Raw genomic sequence first — 19,733 nt, forward strand, 5'->3', positions numbered from 1 at the left:
GCTCATGATCTCTAATAGTCTTTGGTCTAATGTTTATGTGAAGCAGTATAACCTGAACTTTTCATTTTGCTTCCATTGGTCTCATCTTTGCTTGTCAGAATATATAACCTTTATGTATGGCCTTCATGTATTGGACAATGATTCTCAAAATCACAGTTGTCACACATAACAGCAAGAACAAGAGCTTATTATAGGGATTGTTTTGTCTTGTAACTATAGACATTTGGAGAAAACTAGGTGGCACACACATTGACTAATTGTTCTTGGAACTGAGGTTCCAATGTAGGACTATCCGGGATTGCACAAACTTGAATCTAAGTTCAAGCACTCCTTGCCAAACATGCACAAACCACACTGTTTAACTTGCCAGGTAGTTCGTTTTTAGGGCTAGATGCTAACTCCATGCTAAAATGCTCATTGCTCATAATTGGATGTTATGATCAAAATTATATTCCTTTTAAAGTTTGGTGTCTTTATGTGTTTACAATAAATACAATCTCAGTCAACATGTCTAAAACGTGCCGCCTATACCAAAATATGAGTGGAGTGGAAAGAGACATTTCAACACAGGAATGGGACATCTACCCTTCGGCATCCACCAAACATCCCTGCCACGGACACAGCTGCAAGTACTGGTGGTCTGTGCGTCTCGAAGGCTATTTCAGCTAGTGTTAATTTTGTCATTTTTGATATAGTCTTAGCCTTAGTCTTGTGTCAAATGTCCTTGTTGGTTTTTATAATTTTTACTCATCCTGTTTTTTTAGTCGAGAGTTGACTAAAGGTCTGGCGATCTTAGTCTTATCCTAGTCAAAAGAAACCCTACCTATTTCTGTATAGTTTCAGTTCATGAAATTGTAATCTTTTTTTAGTCATCAGATTATATCGAACATTTCAGTCAATCTAGTCTAGCCACCATATCACATTGGGTCTTTCTCCCAAGCCCTGTTGTTGTCAAGTAAGTTACTTCAAGTCTTCCTGACTGTGTTCATTGTATGCTGCTGGTGTAGTCCCAATACAGCACCGCACCACAAGACACAAAACTGCTGCATTGAAAAAAATTAGAAATTTTGGTCAAGGTTATAAAGTAAAGACCGTAAAGTTTTTTTAAACTAATTTTAGTCTCATCTATTTTTGTCAACAACATTGCATGTTGATATGGTGTCTTTTAATTTCACATAATATGAATTCACAGATCTGTTTCTCCACTTTGGTTGAAGGTGCTCATTAGCTACTGTTCCCCACAGGCAACTCCCCAATGAGCAGACCTTTGCTTAATTTCAGTTCCGAGCTGTCCACAAGTGTTTTTGAGAAACTTTTTAGTAATTCAGCTATAAACTTAGCTCTTCGCAATTTGAAGATGCTTTTTCTCGTTCTTAAATAATATCCTCTATCAAAAGGTAATTGCGCGACTCTGGCATTGATGCATTTCATCTATTGTGAATTTCCACAGCTCGCTCCCTCTGTTTTGAGCTAAAGCCTTGGAAGACGTTCAGATTCATATGCAATAAAGTGAAAGAGGCTCCATATTGTCTCTTTTTATTCTGGAATATTAGCCTCTTGGGTTTTGCTAATGCAAGTCACATTTATATGATCTACTTTCACAAGCGTGTAGCAGTTGCAGACACTATTGCATGAGAGTGAGCCGAGCTAACAAAACCACATTTGATATATTGTCACTTTCATAGCAGACAGTATAATAGCTCACTTTTTTTTTGATGACTGCTGTCATTTCAGGGCTCAATAATTGTTGTAATTGAATGTAGTTTAGACCACTACGCACATTTGAGGAAGAGGTCCTGATCAACTTGTTCGGAGTTCACAATGTTTTTGGAGAATTACACCATCCCCCTTCACCATTTACTGACAGCAGAGAACAGACAAGAATACACATGCCCCCCCGAGTGTATGTTTTATGTTTTGACAACATCGTCTGTCACAGTCACTGATCTTATGCTTGGAATAAATCAAAAGGTGCTGTCAGACAGCCATGGGAGTCAAAACTCAGACACAAAACAATGAATACCTCCCAAGTGTTCATTTTTTTTCTTCTATTTTCATCATGCACAAAGAAACACAATGAGTCTTCTAAAACTCCGTTTTATTATCTGGTTTTGATTCAAAGACACATTAAAAGGAGAATAAAAAAGAAGCGTAAAAACAGGCTAAAACAGAAAAAAACTCCCAGAATAACTACTAGTACAGACCTATTCATGGCTTCTGTTCAAAGTAAGAATGGCATTCAGTCCTTCATAACACACACACACACACACACACACACACACACACACACACACACACACACACACACACACACACACACACACACACACACACACACACACACACACACACACACACACACACACACACACACACACAACCTGGGCGTATCCTGCAGTTTATCAATTAATTCTACCTCCCGGAGCAACCGTCTTGCATGTCCCCTAAGTATTTGTCTTCCCACTATCACGGGGCCTCCTCCACTTCCAGATGTCTTAAGGTCCATTTTCCCTTCATAACACCCCAGAGCTGTTTCGGTCTCTCTCACATTGTGTGCAATCCAGGTTCATGTCCTCCCTTTGAACGTGTTCATGCAGGTGTAACTCCCAGAAAACTTGTGGATTTCTTCAAGTGCAACTTGTGGCATGAAGCTAAAAAAAAATGTGCATAAAGACCAGGGATGGAGTGTTAGACATGAAATGATTGTGGTGATAAAAACACATTTAAAAAAAATAAAAATTAATGAGAATTTTTATTTTTTTTACCTTTTTAAAATGACAAGGGCATGCATAGTCCAGGGCAGGTAAAGGAAGGCCTTGTCAGCTCTGACTGCATCCACAGTGCTCTGTGCCACTACCTCAGGTTTGAGAGGTGGAAAGAGCTGGGGAAACCTTCAAAAGAAAATAAAGTAGTTTTGAGACAAAGTGATGATCTTTTTGATAAAATCAAGGAAGCATTAATGCTAAAAAAATCATTAATGGCAACAAAGCAACAGCATTATAAGCTGCAAAACTGTACATTCAATATTTTTGATGTTTCCAATAGCTATTACACAACAATATTGGGGTAATCATACACCCATACAAGAACATTCTGCGTTTAAGATGCAAGTCAACTAACACGGTGCAGAACTTTTAGAGAGTTCAAGTCATCAAAGTTCAGTGTCATCTAAGTTCTCAACACAGAACCATTGGAACCATGACCACAAGGGATGTTAATAACTAACTGTTTAACTGTTAAACGGCAATACAAATTTTGACCATATAATATATAGTCATTTAAACAGTTAAAATACAAAAAAAACGCAGAGGAGTGGCTAGTCACTAAAGTGAGAATAGCTGGTCCACCTTAAAAGGTCAGCCCACCTTAAGTAAAACTGTGCAGAAGTTGTCACTAAATTAGGGGCTAACCCCCTTCAGGGGGTAGCAGGTGGCGAGCAAGACACGAGAGCATGTGGGTTTCAGTGCTTAATTCATTGAAAAGTAAACTGTAAACACACTGCACTGCTACCTTCACAGCTAAAACGTTGCTGCTAACTTAATCTTCGTCACGTACCCAACCAAATTAACAGACACAGGGGAGAGTTACTGGGAAGCCGGCTGCATGTGTCCCCCGATAATGTATGCAACATCGTCGCAGCTAACTCTCCCTGACAGGTGAAATGGCGACTCAGTGGCCGGATTTTTCTAATGCATGTTAGAAACTTGGCTTCTTCCAAGTCTTTGTGCCTTCTCCTCTCGCATGTTTCCATGGATCGGGGTTACACCTGGATTGTGAAATTGAATTGAAAGTGTTTTGTGCTTACACTGCAGCTGGCGATGAATAATGGAGTCAACCTATTTGTGAATAGGTTGTTGTTGCAGTTTCACAGCTTGTAGGGCACTTCAACCATAGCAACGCCGCATGCAAGGTTAACGCTAAGTGATTGTCTAACGAAGGTCGGTTATTGGTCGAAAAAATTTAAGTTACCTTCCTACCAAGAACCAACGCCACTCGTGTGGTTAAAAATAAAGGAGAACTAGAGTCCACCTCCCATTTGGATCACTATAGCTGCGATGTATCTACGAACTTCTGGTGCCCTTGCTTGGAACACGCCCATCTTCAAACTCTACCTTTGTTTTGACCTCAACTAAACACCTGCAAAGTCTCTCGACTGCTTCTTTCACTGTTGCGACGCTACCGACGTGACAATATTTGTGTCTGTCCACCTGGAAAACCTCTCAAAACCGCTTCTGTTGTATTTCTCGCTATAGTATGTGTCTCCAGGACCACATTTTGCCACAATGAATCAAACACAGACTCACAAGGTGAAAGCAAGACCGCTGTTGCAGCTGGTAATTACACATAGCATCTTGAAATACCTGACTCTCATTCCCTGGAACATCTCTGTATTGGTGTGGAAGGGAAGAACGGTGGTGCAGCCAACGCCGGGACAGTCCAGCATCCCCAGCGTCAGACTCTCCATGAAGGCCAGCGACGAGGCCTTGGAGGTGCAGTAGTCTATGGCTCCAGGGATGGGGGACTGGGACAGGATGGAGTTTATGCACACTACATGGCCGTGCTGCAGCTCCAGCATCCGAGGCAGGAAGGCTTTTGTAGTCTGGGAGGAGGAAAAGAAAAAGGGAGAATGAAGACAAGGTGGAAGGAAATATATTCAGTGGAGTAAAAAGTAGAACAGACAAGAGAATCAGGCCCACAGTGTAACCAGATAAAATTTCCATTTCCATTTAGTTGATAATTGCATTTCTGTCTGCATACGACATAATCTTTTGATCTCCATTCAAAATCAAAATGCCATGAGTTTCAAAATCCGGCTGATGTTTCAGGGGCTGAGAGGCAATTTGGAAATACCCCACTTAACCTGCCATAATAGCGGTCATGATTGACAAGTCTGGGAATGCCTTTTGTAATGCCATAATGCTATAATCCAAAAAATGACGAGGAAGAACTGCTATGAGGAATCCCCCTACTTCTGCGTGCAAACTGCCTCTGCAAGTCTTACCCAGAACTGTCCTAGGGTGTTGATGTGTTGGGATTTCAGAAGGGCATCGTCATCGCTGTCCATCAGACTTTTGCCATGGACCACGGCGGCGTTGTTCACCAATATCGTGACATCTCCCACCTTAGATTAATTAAAGAGCACAACACGATTAGAAGAGCACTGTCACAGGTCTTATATATTTTCTGTCTGCTTTCAGGAGATGATACAGTTGTGCTGCGCCAGAGCTGTCAGCAATATCCCCTGCTCTTATTCAGATATTACAGTTGAGGTGTAATCTATACACCAGATGGGAGACAGAGCCGCTCAGAGCCAATATACATATGGAGGAGGTAGAGAGAAATATTTCATGACGTGTTTCACCGTGTGCAAACGACATTTCTCTCTGTGCAAGTAGAAATGTCTTCATAAATACTAAGCTGGCGTACCTTTTCTCTTACAAGCTTGGCTTGCTTGTATACTTCCTCCCGATTGGCCACATCACACAGGAAGTAATGGCACTCTGTTCCTGAGAGAGATATCTCTTCTGCCGTTTCTTTGAGGCACTTTTCTGTTCGGCCCCACAGGATCACCTAGCAAAAAAAAAAAAAAAAAAAAAAAAAAAAGAATTGTTGAAGGTTAGAGACAAACGTGAAAGAAATGTGCCGAGATCAGACGCTAATCAAGTGACCCGTTGATTATGAGTGGAACAAAAAGGGATGTTTTTACAGTCTGTGATCAAAAAGACATTACGTATGTTTTGCACAATGTTTTTTGGCAATGAGACCTGGTGGAACTGTGGAGGATCTTTGAGCAGCAATGCTTTGCTCATTTAGCGAACAGAGAGGTCATTTTCACTCCAACAAATAGTTTTTGAGCAAGATTAAAGGCCCGGGAGTTGCTGTGTGAATGAATTGTCTCTTCATCCACCCGGGGTCTAAATGAAGGCCGGTCATTTGAGCAGGGAACATGGGGTTGGATGGAGGTGGGGGACTAGTGATTGGGCAATTAGATCTGTCAGTCTTTGGGGTCAGGGAAAGGTAATGAAATCAGGGGGTGAGCCCTCCTCATCTCTCAAAACACAAATTCTCAAAGAGATTACACGGCCTGTTGGGCAGATGAGCCCCGTCATTTCTGGTCAGGGAGCCTGAAAACAGTGCGTGTGTGAAGTACTGAGGATGACAGTGTGCGATTTGGCTGGTCGCCCGTGACCAAGGTTAATATTTGAGCAAAAAGTCTTCTGGAAAGTGATCTTGTGCATGTGATCGACTGCATGTGTGTATGCAAACACACACACACACACACACACACACATATAAGAGAGTGTGCCACTTGCAAGGGTTCAAATTCCTGTTGCTATTTCTTTAAATACTGACACTGTAAAGTTCTCGGGGAATCAAAGATCACAGTCTGCAATGTGTTCTTTATTCATTTATCAGATCCTTTGAGAGCCGCCCTTGTTTGAGTTACTTTTGATTGTTTTTTTTGTTTGCTTCATTTGTAAGCCCATTTGAGTAATCAGTGAAGGCAGACAGGTCTTGATAAATAACTGAAAGCTTTTAATGGGATTTGAGCCTTACAAACAAAGCTGACAGCTCTCATTAAAAGCCAGCACTCAAACTGTGCTCTCCTGTTAAAATGTTATTTAATTAATTAGGTTTATCACCCGTCACAACACTCATGGCCCTCAGAACAAACAAGCGTTGGCCAAATTGCGATTTGGATTGAAACAGTAAGAAAACAAGTTTTTTTTATTGACCTTGCAAAAGCCCCCTTCAATCTCAGTGATAAACGAGTGATTGTTCTAACTGGGTGTGACTTAACAGGACTTAATGTCAACACCTGCTGCAAGTAAAAGCGCTCTAACCAACAAATTAATAAGCTTGAAACAAGACTTTGAGAGAGTGCAGATGCCACTCATGGCTGGCTGTGGTGTACGTCTCCGTGTCCCCAGTAGCTCCAGCTGGATTACAGTGATACTCTATCTCTCAGGTCTGAATGTATGGGTGGGTATGAACCCTCCTTTTCACACCCATTGTATTGGCCAGCGGAGAGGCAGCACACAGAGGGGGCAGCAGGAGTTCAGGAGGCAGTCGCCTGCCGCTGTCTAATTACTGCAGAGACAGCAAGGTCAGTTGCGGGGCAATACCCAGCTGGGAGCGGTGCGCTTCCCGCCTCCAGCACAACACACACACACACACACACACACACACACACACACACACACACACACACACACACACACACAAAAACCTGTCGCCAGTGCCACGGTTCGGTTCATCTTCCTCGCAGTGATCTCTTTATGCTGTGTTTGCAACCACATAAACATCTATGTTTTTTCTGGAAACCCTTTCTTCTACAGATGTCATGGTACTAAAAAATACTTAGAAACGGAGCTTTGAAGAAATATGCTGTTTAGACGTTAACCATCTACAGGCATTGTTCTGAAAGCCCTCTCGCAGCGCTCTGAACTTGGATGCCGTGTTTGAAAATGCTTTGGTCTGGTTTATTGTTTCAGAGCTGCGTTCTGCAACGCTCCCCCCGCTAACAGCACAAAAGACGACCTGGCTCCCCTCCTGGCTCCCTGGCTCCCCGGCTCCCAATCTCGCCGGATTGTTTCCTCAACGCTGTAGTTAGTCTTCCTCGCACCGTGAAAACACCAAAGCCAGAACAGAGGGGAAAGGGAATTCTGGCTGCCAATCACAAAGGGGCTCAAACTGGGGTGAGCGCGAGTTCGCAAAGGTTAGCCCTATTCATAATTACCCTCTTATTTCCTTTTAGCATCTCTTTAGGTGGGGAGTAATTGTCATACACATTACCACAGGTGTTGTTTTCAATGCCTTCACACCTAGATAATACCCCACAATGGGGTGCTGAAAAGCATGGTGACATCCTTTGTTGTGCAGCTGCAAAGTAAAGCTTTTAAAACCCTCTGGTTTCTCCTTGCTCCTTCCCCAAGGAGATGGCATTGAAAGACAGAAGGAGGCAGTTAGTGTTTCATTGAGCTTTTAGCAATGTTTTCAAGCTGCTTAAATTGCGCCTTAAGAGAACATCGGAGGTGTGAAGCTTGTGTCACACATGTACGGATAATTACGACCCGCAGCTTTCAGCCGGGCAGCTCAATGCCTTCTTCCGGGGAAATTACTGCCACTTTCTTCCTTGTGTAATGATGACTCCCATCTGAGGTGATCAAAAATAGAGCTACTCTGTATTAACACATTACTGCTAAAAGGGACACCAGCGGCTCGTCAGGCACTCAGCTGTGTAATGCTCTCCCACTGGATTGGTAGACGAACCGTAGCTGGAAATGATGATGGGAACAGAGCCTGACCTGCAGTGATGGGGAACTGTCTATGTAGCCACTGGAGCCACTGGAGCGTTTCGGGCCCAAGGAACGGCTCCTTGTTAGGGGGGGTGAGGGATGGGGAGAGTGGGGACGAGATGGGAGGGTGCAAGGCTTTGACAAGTGGGGTGATTCTCTGAAATTGGCAGGACAGATTGAATTACTTTTAAACTGAAATTCCAGTGAGAATATTGATCAGAAATGTGAGGGTTTACAAACACGGCCTCCAACGGATCAGTCTAACACAGCAGTGTAATCTGATAACTTTGCCGATTCACGTTAAATCAATTGGTGCCAAATTTCAGTACCTGAGAGCGTAACTGGGAGAGAGAGTATAAGCTGTAGCTGAGTACAGTTACACAAAATTTGACGCAGGCACCACTCGCTGTGATATTTGAAATGCGTAATGCAATGCTGGCCAGGATAATAAGTGAGACAGCGTGTCACGCAATGTCCTGGTGACAGACTATCAGACTGGAGGTTGCAGGGGCAGGTTTCGGAGGGGAGAGGGGAAAAAGAGGGGTTATATTTTGTGTGGTGTGTTAAATGTTCTCAATAAATAACAATGTTGAAATTGGGAGGTTTGGACTCATTTCTTTACAACTGAATTATTTTTTGTTGTTATTGCAGAGAGAGTTTTTAGCACCAAAAAATGATAGCGTTGGATATCGGTCGAAATGCGATGGGTCCCTTAACTTAACTTAACTAAGGTTTGGGTCCATGTTTACGTTCTGTCAGCTTTTGTCATACACATACACTAGACTAGAGCAGAAAATAAACTGGGTCACATGTTTAGGTTTAAAATTAAACTGCTGATTCTATTCTAAGGAATGATGGAAACATGGGTAAGAGCACACACACCTCAACTTCACATCCAGCTGGGAAAATCAATGATGAATCATTACTTCAGTCTCAGTCAGTAAACGTTCCATACTCATCAGATGTCTGACCCATTACCTCTGTTGTTTGATGACAGTGCATTTCAGTTACTGTATCAGACCTTTGTTTAGACTAATCCATGATAACGTAATCTGTTCCTCTCTAACCCTTTTTCTTAGGTTGTCGACACTCATTTAGTTTTGCAATACACTCCATAAAAAGGAAAATCGTGTCCTCATGCTACGCTTGAAAACAAAACCTAATCTGGCTTTTATTAGATGCATTATGGGGCCTTTTCTGGTGTTGTGATGTTGCCAGATGTTACAACGAAAAATGGCAAGAAGCTGTAATAGGGTCAAAGCAGGGCTGTTATTATTTGTACGACTTTGAAGCAGTTTCAGTGAGACTATGTGCAAGTACCAACACACACACGCACGCACACACACACACACACACACACACACACACACACACACACACACACACACAGTCAAAGCATTTAACACACAGCATACATCTTTGGATAATACACTTTCAGACATGTCATACCAGAATCACCCAGACCTTTAGCGGGATGAATATCAGCCCACCACTGCACTTAATCACATCAATCAGCCATACGGGCTGCCCAGACCTGCCCTCTGGTTGACCCAAGCTGTTGTGCAATACTTGAACCAAAATTGAGGGCATGTGTCTCCGGTCTCACTGGACCAAATGGGCTACTTAGAGGTTATGATCCCGTTTTTATAGAACATTGGAACAACAACGCACGTGGGGCAAGGTGGACAGGACTTCTACATGGCGGGGGGGGTGCGTTGGGGGGATTTGACACTAAATAAAAAAGCATGCCTTACCAAAACAAACAAACGTGCGTGCAAACATAATTAGAATAGTTCACTCGAGTTTAGAGTGGATGGAGCAACGTGGGCGCAACAAGTTGTCTCGCAGTGAGATGAAGTTACCTTTCTGGCCCCCTGCTTGGCAAACTCTTTAGCCAGGTGACGCCCGATGCCTCGTCCCCCACCGGTGATCAATACCACCTCCTTGGTCAGGTCCTTCCTTCTGCCTGGCAACAGCGAAAACAAACTTGCTCGGACCACATAGTAGAGCATTTGAACCGGGAAGAGGCACATGCGACACGCGCTTCTCAAATCCATGTCGAAGAGTGCTCGCGGGGCAGCCGATTAGCAGGGCTGTAATGTTGACGCTGCAGGTTTTTACGTGCACGAACCGATATCCTCCAACAGCGACTCGCGAGCTCCTGCAAGTTTATCCGCATGCAAAAACAATCTCGTCTGCAGCCTCAGAAACTGTTGCATGAGTAATCCTCAGGCGGAGAAATATTTAAAAGAGCAGAAGTGTGTGACTTCGAGGAGCTCTGACATGATTGCCGACGTGCATCACGCTCTCGATATGAGTGAGCGATCAGTCATTGCGCCTGTCAACCACTGGTAGAGTCACCAGAAGCACAAGTCCAGGCGACGCTCCGCGGTGTGCGCGCTATTATATATATATATATATATATATATGTATATATATATATATATATATATATATATATATATATATATGACCGCCTCTGCCCTGGCTCCGGTACTTCCACTAGTGAAAGGACCTGGATGAACCTAAAGGGGAGGTTTGTATGGGCATTAATCCTGATTGACATGTTAAGTGGGGATGAATATTGTTTTGCTCCAGAGCACGTCTGCCCTGAGTGGTTGCGTACTTGTTTCTTCCCCACCCCCTTCACGTGTCTACAGAGGTGGCGCTCAATCTGTGAGCCCCCCCCCCCCCCCCCCCCCCCCCCCAGGTGGGTGCCCAATCTTGTTTGGAAAAGTTTTAACTTTATTAATTTAACCTCGTTGCGTGACGTGCCGAATAACAATGATGTTTCAATCACAGGCTGCACTGACAGTTATAAGTCGATGGCAAGATCAACAACCAAACCATTGTTATGTAAGAGTTCCAGATGGGAGAAATATTTGGTCAAGGGCTTCTTAAAAAAGACTGAGGTCAACTAATCCTTACTCAAGTGAAACAAATCAGCAAACAAACAATTAATCAGCTAAGCACTAAACAAACACACACAAATCCTTCCAAATAAGTAATCAAATAGGCCTATAGATTAGATAGATCGATAGATGTATTGATAGATGATAGATGTATAGATAGATAGATAGATAGATAGATAGATAGATAGATAGATAGATAGATAGATAGATAGATAGATTATGTTTCAAAATATACAATAACTGGAAAATGTTTGATTTTGAACTTTACATTTGTCAATCTGGGCTCAAATCTCATAATGACAAGTATAGGCCTATATGCCAGTTACTGATATCTGCTCTCTCCAGCCTTAATATTCTGATCAGAGAGGTTCCTATACCATTCATTCCTTTCCCATAGCGATTCCGATACTCAAATTAACATGCATCTGCCAATACTGAGTACCGAACCAATAACAATTTGGTAAAAACGGTATAATATACTGGATATAATTTAAACCTTTGGATGTGATATGATTGCTATCATTGTTGTATGACCCAGTTTAGGTTAAACCCTTTATGAAATGTCAACAAATGCAAAGAATGAAGAATTTGTATCTAGTTTGACAGATACACAGCAACAACAACAGCCCATATCACTCTCAGTAATATCCAATCCAGCATTTTAGGCTGTACTGGAGGCATTTCCGATACTGGTACCGGTATACTGTAATTCTGAAGCTGACGAACACATTTTGTAGCCTCATAATATACGTAAACGTGAAGTCGAGGTGAATCAGTGAATCAAGCACTCACATTATGAATTACAGAATTTATCATATGCCATGCTTTCCATTCAGCATGGCAGGGTTTATATCTGACTGAGGGAACGTGTTTATTTTAACTTGGAACTCGTGGACAAAATTCACTGAGTCCCTACATTTGTAGCGGTCTCCTTTGTGCAAAGCCACATCGGTTGTTTGAACCCAATTTGTTGTGGTTGGTATTTTTTTGAAGCGCACTACATCCTTCTGTGTGTGACAGTGCAATTTGATAAAAATAGGTCAGTCGCGTCTCAGAAGCTTGGCGGGGTGACAGAAAAAGACAGAAAACTGCATGAATAACTCCTAAACTAATCATATGAATTCACGAGCCCCAGACAAGATTCCAGTCTGTGATTTTTGGCCCTGGCAGTGTGATTTTTACTGGGTATTGCTGAATGCAGGGCTTTTTTCAGCAATTGGGATGGGTTTTAAGAGCGGCCTCACAATGGTTGCTTTGTGCTGGGCTCAGCTACTTAGGGAAGGCAGAGAGGCTCTCGGGGGCTGCTAAAAACACTCCAAGACAACACGACTCCAGATGCTGTCTTCCTTTTGGACATTTTCTGAGATTTACAAAATCATGAACCCAAAGTCAACTTGCACTTGAAACGTATAGGCCAACCAAAGTATTCTCTGCTGAAATTGAATATAAGTTAGTGGATTTGCAAAAAACAAGAATAAAAGTCTAAAGATATACATTACAGTGAGTGTCAAATGTGTTTAGGCTGCTTGCAGAATGTAAATACAATGTAAATAGAGTGTCATTCAGAAGGCTCTGATTATTTATACTCATGCTATCACTGCCATCTACAGATCAGCTGGGAAAGTTCAGATAAGGGTGTCAGCCCTCACTGGGAGTGTCTCCGAACATTTTCTTGCCTTAGATACCAGACAATGAAAATGCCACTCTTTGCCAAGTGCAGCTGTAAGCAGCTGAGCTTTCCTCAACACCAGGGGAAACAAATAAAGATAGAAAGCAAAAGAAAGCTAACGACCCTCAGATATCTGAAAAAATATTACCAGGGATTGGGAGGCAACTTAATGGGCACGATGGAAATATGAGCAAAAAAGTGCTCTATTAACATAAAATGCTATGTGAAATATTCCATATTGAGACAACACAGTTTCTTTGGGAAACATGTATACTTTGACTACACAGCCATAAAATATAAAGAATATAACTATTTTGTCCTGGGTAACAGCCAGCCAAACGTCATTAAGTGAAACCAAGGTCAAAATGCACTGCACTCGGATGTGGGAGGGGCGGAAAGAGGCTGAAAGCAGGTAGATAAAACATTTACTCCTAATGACTTACCTTCAGCGGAGCAGACGAGCAACACCATGGACATCGGCACGGCAATTTTAATAATTGGCTTCGCTGCTCTCGCTGCAGCCTTCCTCCTTCTGGTAATTGGACTTGTGTACTCTGAGCTGATGAATTCAGACATTCCTCGTGGGGTTGCAAATAGTAGGAAACTGCACATGGTTCATGGCTTGTTTGTTGGCATAGCAATTGTGGTGAGTATCTTGCAGCATCTATGTTTGTGCTTATTATTTTATGTCCCCTTCATGTTTTGCATGTGTTCCAATTAACTTTTTTTTATTATTAAATTCACTTATACCTTAGTGTACTGTAACGGATAATGCATCTGCTTGTGCAAGAGAAAAGAAGAACAAAAACCTCTTTTAGGCCCTTGCCAAAGATGGCTGCCCTTTCTTTGTCCTCCAGCAACTGATAAAGCGTAGATCAGAGAACTTTTAGATAAGAAATCAAGCCTTACAAAGGTGTAAAAAGAGGCAAGGTCATGTGTTCCACTTCTTTGATGTTGTCATAGTAAATATGGTCTCGCAGAGAGAATAACTTTCCCTTTGACTTTACCTATCAAAAACACTTTTTTGTTTTTGTTTGAAACATTGTGGTTTCTCTCCTCAAAGGGCCGGATCCTTCATCGCCTGGGTATTTGTCATCAGGTCAGCTTCATTCGGTGGTTTGTGGCCTGTTTTCTGACTCGCTTAAATATGGTTCCAGCAGGCCTGCGAGTGAAGGACCTGACGTTTTGTGAGGTCCCAGTGCGACTCTATGAACCCACCACTATGTGTGACGGCTTGAGAAGAGGTCTAGTGTATTTCCATGGAGGAGGATGGGTGTTGGGCAATATAGGTAGGCTATACAAAGTTCACGTCATTTATTAAAGTAAAAGTAGAATTCACATTACATAAGTATATCATTTGACCATATAAATGAGAGATTCATATATTCACATACATGGTTGAGGAGTTTGACTCTGAGATATAAAATCATCCTTTATGTATGTGAACACAAATATATTGGTCAACTGATGAAGGCCTGTTTATGTTTCTAAACTTAAATTATGCAAATAAATCATAAATAGCATCAGAAGACTTTAATAGCAAGTTCCTGTCCTCTGTATGGATTTTGGCCTCGACAGGTCTTCCCTTTATTTTCGATTTGGCTCAAGGACTGAGCTTTAAAATAATTTTTACATTTCTGTGAAAAAAAGGGGACAGAAAGAGTTGAGTGTGGTTTGTCTTTTTTATCATGTGCATTATGTCCTGGTGGTGCTAAAGTCTGAGTTTTTTTATATGTCGTTTGATCTTTAACAATTCACCACAATTTTTAAGATCCCCATATTTATAAATATTAGGTAACTGCAAAAAAAATAGATTCTCTGAGACATTTTGGAGTCAAAGAAAGTCCAAAAATATAGAAATACTTAAAGGTGCAATGTGTAATGCCACATGCTCCAAAGAAATAAAGGGAAGCTTTTCATCTCTACTGGGTCCATACAATCTAAATTTACAATCATTATTATAAAAAAAAAAGAACTACTATTAAACAGCAGGGCAAAATTCAACCAAACTACTATCATTTAATCTTCACATATGGTGTCCACCTCTAGTTTTGTAAGCCATCTGTATGTTTCTGCCATTAACCGGGTACTCTGTGGTCCAGGTTCTTTTTGATAGTTTCTCATTCGATTGAATCCAAAGTGGCTGAAACAAGTAAACAACCAGCACCTTCGTCTCATCGTCCCTGTGTACAGGAGACCACCCCGCCGGAAGGTGGACAGACGCCCAGTCAGCAGCCGCTATGGCTCTGGTGCAAGTCACTTTCTAGTTTCTGCCACTTTGGATTTAATTCAATAAACAAACTATCAAAACACATGGAGGGCTTGTGGCAGCTCTACTTCTTCGTCCTCTGGATAGTGACTCACCATTGTCTCTTGAGGAACAAGTGGTTTTACAAGACAGGACAGGCCAGGGCTAGCTGGTTAGCATGCTCATATCTGTTCTGCACCACATTACATAGACGTGTTGATATAACGTCAACACTGTAACCTCTTCACATGCAGTTGATAATGTAAGTCAATTTTGAAAATGTTCTAAACTAAAGTTCTGACCAGATCTTACACGTTGCACCCAAAAGTGTTCCATCAGTATCATTATAATGTGCTCTCTGAATACACAAAATGATATGAGTGTAGGTGGAGAGAGAAACAGAGGCTGTCATGTTCTGTCTGCAGTGCTTGGTTGCTTCATATAAGAGACCCCGACAAATCCTCTGCTAACTGTGATGCCCTGCTAATCCTGAACAGATTCCGTTGATGAAGTCTGTCGGCACATCGCCAAGGAGTCAGACACCACTGTGGTTTCTGTTGGGTACTTAAACTTTTGAATGGACACAAATATCCCAAACTAGTTTTGACTTCCAAAGTGCCAGAATTTGACATATCGTCCCTCCATCTTCCCTCTCAGGTACCGATTAGCCCCTGAGCACAGGTACCCTGCCCAGCTGGACGACTGTGAGACAGCACTGTGTCACTTCCTGTCTGTGGCTGAGGCAGAGTTTAGCGTGGACTCTGACAGAGTGGCAGTCGGAGGGGACAGCACTGGGGCCAACCTGGCAGCAGCGCTGTGCCAAAGGCTGGCGAGGACAGAGGTCGGACATCTGCCATTCCCCTGCGCTCAGGTCCTCATCTACCCAGCCCTGCAGATGGCGGATTTCAACCTGCCCTCATACCAACAAAATCATGCTGTGCCCATATTGTTTCGTGGCCGTATGGCGTTCTACTTCCTGCAATACCTCAGTGGGGACATGTCTTTGTGCCAGGACTTGTTGGAAGGAATCCATGTCCCCACTGAGCTTAAGCCACACTATAAGGAGTGGCTCTCCCCTTCCAACCTTCCCCCCGAGTTCCTCGTGCGGGGTTACAGTGAGAGCCCAACCGCGGATTATGATGGGGAGGTGTATCATGCTATCAAAGCTGGTTTGGAACATGAGGTCTCACCTTTACTGGCGGACGATGCACTCATTCAGAAAACACCTCCCACATTCATCCTCACCTGCGAGTATGACGTCCTGAGGGACGATGGGATTCTTTACAGGAAACGACTGCTGAACTTGAGAAAGGATGTCAAGTGGCGACATGTGGTGGATGGTTTTCACGGCATGATTAGTTTTTTCAACCAGGGCTGGCTCACTTTTCCCTCTGCAGTGCAGGTTGTGGATAGTGTCGTTGACTACATGAGAACTCTGTGAAGATCATGATCTGCTTTACATTTTGTTTTACATTTAAAAAAATAAAACTTGCCTAAAGTGACAGAGTTTTCTCTTTCATTAAAAGTATATAGTACACAGAAGACCCCCCCCACCCCCCCTCCCACACACACACACACACACACACACACACACACACACACACACACACGCACAAATCAATAGACCAATCCTGTTTCATTCCAAAAATGAAAAGTAGCCTGCGGTCACAGATTCTGGAAACAATTTCTGGCACCATTTTTAACAATGCAGAATATACTGCTAAACATGTCAATTTCATGCCCCAGTCTAAAGGACTGTATCTCTTTTTAACACAGTTGTAAGACATCTCCCATTTGCTTCTAGGACACTCTGCTTCCCTTCCCTTACCGTGTTTGATGTATCCTTAGCAACAGAGCTCTTCTATTTCCCCTCCACTGCCTTTGCCATTATGGGACCAGGTGAAAGCACCTACATGCTATCTGTTTTAGCTAACCATGTTCTAACAGGACTTCATAGTTCCACGGTAAGGTACGTTTGACACCAGGTAAAGCATGAACCAAACAGGGACGGCAAAGGATAAATGGACCCAACCTGGCTGGAGGATAGAGCAGAAGTATTCAAACAAAGTGCTTTTAGGCAACTGGGCAGAAAAAAGACTTCAGGTAGGCCTTTTGTCTGCTTATTGTCTATTTCGTTTTTGTGCGAGTGTCAAAATAAGATGTTTTGATTTAAGCATACATCTTCAATTGAATGTGAGAACACACATTATCTAAGCCTTTTCTTTCAGTGGCAGCCTGCCAAGGCTTTTGTAGCACCTCGGTTGGTAGTCAAATCTATAGCAAAGTGATTAGGCAGCCTCAGTTCAGCTACCTCAGCACAGGCTCCTGCTGGGTGAGGCCAGAGCTGGAGACTAATTGCATCGACGTGAGGTTCGGCCACGGGCTGCTGGTTCAGGATCTGAGAGGAGAAATTACTTTAGAAACACTGTACAACAGTGTGGATCGAATGTGAAGCGTGAGCTTTGCTGATCATTGCAGTGGGCTCATTGCTCAAGTCCCCCCCCAAACCCCCCCCCCCCTCCACACACACACACACACACACACACACACACACACACACACACACACACTCCTGTTTGCGACATCTGTTTATTATGTCCGACGCAGTTCACTCGGGAGCCACAGACAGCCAACAGCACCAGTCATGTAGACCACTGGCCCCACTGGGACTTCGAGCCAGACATCTCTGAGAGAAGATCTGCCCTGCTGAGAGCTGAGGTCAGCCTTTAACTGCTCATTCATGGCATTAACACCAATTGAATACCTGTCACGACCCTGCAAGTCAGGGCTTTCTTCTCTAGATTGTGGCCACTTCTGCATAATATTGACAGCCAAGATAAAGGCTTGTGATAAAACTCTTTATGAAAGCAAGTTTCTGGTTGGACTCAGCAGTCATAAAAAATGTGTAAAATCATCAGTCCTACTGGGCACTTAAAGGCTAGTTAGAGCAATTTTCTGCTGTCACATTTTAAACCTCTTGAAGATTATTGTAAAAGAGCAGGTCATGCCCTTTATATCTTAATCCAGTGAAGGCCAATACATACAGGCTAGGTTGAGACTAATGCGCATTGTCTTCCAGGGGCTTCCATCCAAGCTGCTATTTGCCCACAATGGCCCACCATCCTCTCATTACTTGGTCACGCACTATGAAGAGAGCTACCAGTGTAAGCACACCAACACCCGACCCTGGCGTCCAGACAGCTTGACATGGCAGCTTCAGAGGTCTGAACGGCCAATTTACGATAATTATCATATGGTATTATTATACATGGCGAATTACATATCAAACCATCCCGGCACCAGCGCAGAGTAAACATACTTCAGCGTATTTCATTTTGTATGGACATAACACATCAGCAGTTGTGCTCATGAATATTTAAATGTGGGTGGCCCCAGATGCCTTTTATTGTTCCAAATCAGTCACCAGTGTAATTAATGGTTGCAGTAACATGGCCGTTAACTTTCTCTTCTGTGTGCCTTTATAGCCCTTCCAACCAGCTCTGGCCCACTGCAGTACACAAAGCATTTGCGTTTGGAAAAGCAGCAGTCACTCCTCCCGTCACTGACTGTGTACAGGTCAGCATACCAGAGGCACCCACTTAGCGCCTTCTGCCAGAGCCGCTTTGCCAGAGCTCCGCAGACGCTCTCCAGCCACCTCCATGCAGCCAATCACAACAACAAGGACCTGGATCTGAGGCGACGCTCACTACTACAAATCCCAGATCACTGTTTGACTCAACTTCCACAATCACAACAGGCCCAGAGACAACAATGTGGCTCATGAATTGCCTCACATGCTGCTTGGTAATTTCTTTCTGCTCAAAGTGGTGCTGCTGTGTGTTTCCTCTTTTGTGTTACAGCGACATAAAAGTGAGAGAAAAAAAATAACAGAGCAAACCGTTTGGGAAATCAAAAGGAATTAAAAAATTAAACTCATTCTCATAATGTTGCTGTGAGGACTGCTGTGAATTTACTGTGTGTTGTGTGGTGAGTTGCAATGTTTATATATATATATATATATATATATATATATATATATATATATATATATATATATATATATATATATATATATATATATATGAATCATGTGTGCTTGTTTGCAAGACAGAGAAAGAAGGGGCTACAAATTAAATCCGCCCTTCCAGAGGATGATTACATGCAAATTCTCACTCTCTCTGCACACTTGATATGTGAACTCAGAATGAGCTGTTAGTATATTACCCTCTGTGGAAAATAAACAAATAAATCAAGTGTTGATGCCAGAACTGATCTGGGCATTGAGGCAAACCAGAGGCCATGAGTCATCCCAGGCAACATCTGAAGGGAAGTGTCTTATCTCCTGTTCCATTTGGTGTTTTGTTACAGGGGATCAAAGTGTTTAATTAGGGAGAATCAAAGATGCTTATGTTTGATGGTCAACCATCTGCATCTGCCTCCCTTTTCCCCACCTGCCTGCTGCCGTCCTGTGCAGCTGAAGCCCTCTGTCTCACCCACTGTTTAGCTAGCTAGCTAGACAGTGCTAGTCACATGTGACATGCAGGCTGATGCCTGCATGTCACATGACGCCTCGGCGCTGTGGGAAGTCGAGAGCTTAACATGTC

The 19,733-nt window shown here is 42.9% G+C and overlaps 3 protein-coding genes across 3 annotated transcripts; 2 read left to right on the plus strand and 1 right to left on the minus strand.

The window, feature by feature from the left end:
• Positions 1 to 1,892: 1,892 nt before the first annotated feature.
• On the minus strand, positions 1,893 to 10,688 carry dhrs3b (dehydrogenase/reductase (SDR family) member 3b). The gene is made up of 6 exons (XM_068712570.1): positions 10,163 to 10,688; positions 5,428 to 5,571; positions 5,003 to 5,122; positions 4,362 to 4,600; positions 2,766 to 2,891; positions 1,893 to 2,651 (listed from the first exon to the last, which is right to left on the minus strand). Exons 1-6 carry the CDS (start codon positions 10,355 to 10,357, stop codon positions 2,567 to 2,569), a joined length of 909 nt encoding a protein of 302 aa, XP_068568671.1. The 5' UTR covers positions 10,358 to 10,688; the 3' UTR covers positions 1,893 to 2,566.
• A 2,661-nt stretch (positions 10,689 to 13,349) lies between these two features.
• aadacl4 (arylacetamide deacetylase-like 4) lies at positions 13,350 to 16,576 on the plus strand. Its single transcript, XM_068711771.1, has 4 exons — positions 13,350 to 13,527; positions 13,945 to 14,170; positions 15,627 to 15,690; positions 15,787 to 16,576. Exons 1-4 carry the CDS (start codon positions 13,351 to 13,353, stop codon positions 16,568 to 16,570), a joined length of 1,251 nt encoding a protein of 416 aa, XP_068567872.1. The 5' UTR covers position 13,350; the 3' UTR covers positions 16,571 to 16,576.
• A 545-nt stretch (positions 16,577 to 17,121) lies between these two features.
• Positions 17,122 to 18,956, plus strand: cfap107 (cilia and flagella associated protein 107). The gene is made up of 4 exons (XM_068711772.1): positions 17,122 to 17,232; positions 17,737 to 17,847; positions 18,209 to 18,365; positions 18,609 to 18,956. Exons 1-4 carry the CDS (start codon positions 17,122 to 17,124, stop codon positions 18,911 to 18,913), a joined length of 684 nt encoding a protein of 227 aa, XP_068567873.1. The 3' UTR covers positions 18,914 to 18,956.
• Positions 18,957 to 19,733: the final 777 nt, after the last annotated feature.

This window comes from Cebidichthys violaceus, unplaced genomic scaffold (genome assembly GCF_023349555.1).
Source record: "Cebidichthys violaceus isolate CVI_PGR_0920_01 unplaced genomic scaffold, fCebVio1.0.p SCAF_17, whole genome shotgun sequence".
Lineage (NCBI taxonomy): Eukaryota > Metazoa > Chordata > Actinopteri > Perciformes > Stichaeidae > Cebidichthys > Cebidichthys violaceus.

What these genes read in the sequence shown, in the direction of transcription:
- dhrs3b (XM_068712570.1), bottom strand. Translation starts at nt 10,357, where the DNA reads ATGGATTTGAGAAGCGCGTGTCGCATGTGCCTCTTCCCGGTTCAAATG. An exon ending in ACACCCTAGGACAGTTCTGG is followed by an intron (nt 4,601 to 5,002) that starts GTAAGACTTGCA and finishes TCCTCCTCCCAG; the next exon opens with ACTACAAAAGCCTTCCTGCC. An exon ending in GCCCTTGTCATTTTAAAAAG is followed by an intron (nt 2,652 to 2,765) that starts GTAAAAAAAATA and finishes ATTTTTTTTTAG; the next exon opens with CTTCATGCCACAAGTTGCAC.
- aadacl4 (XM_068711771.1), top strand. Translation starts at nt 13,351, where the DNA reads ATGGACATCGGCACGGCAATTTTAATAATTGGCTTCGCTGCTCTCGCT. An exon ending in TTGTTGGCATAGCAATTGTG is followed by an intron (nt 13,528 to 13,944) that starts GTGAGTATCTTG and finishes CTCTCCTCAAAG; the next exon opens with GGCCGGATCCTTCATCGCCT. An exon ending in ACCACTGTGGTTTCTGTTGG is followed by an intron (nt 15,691 to 15,786) that starts GTACTTAAACTT and finishes CTTCCCTCTCAG; the next exon opens with GTACCGATTAGCCCCTGAGC.
- cfap107 (XM_068711772.1), top strand. Translation starts at nt 17,122, where the DNA reads ATGAACCAAACAGGGACGGCAAAGGATAAATGGACCCAACCTGGCTGG. An exon ending in GGGCAGAAAAAAGACTTCAG is followed by an intron (nt 17,233 to 17,736) that starts GTAGGCCTTTTG and finishes TGTCCGACGCAG; the next exon opens with TTCACTCGGGAGCCACAGAC. An exon ending in CTGCCCTGCTGAGAGCTGAG is followed by an intron (nt 17,848 to 18,208) that starts GTCAGCCTTTAA and finishes ATTGTCTTCCAG; the next exon opens with GGGCTTCCATCCAAGCTGCT.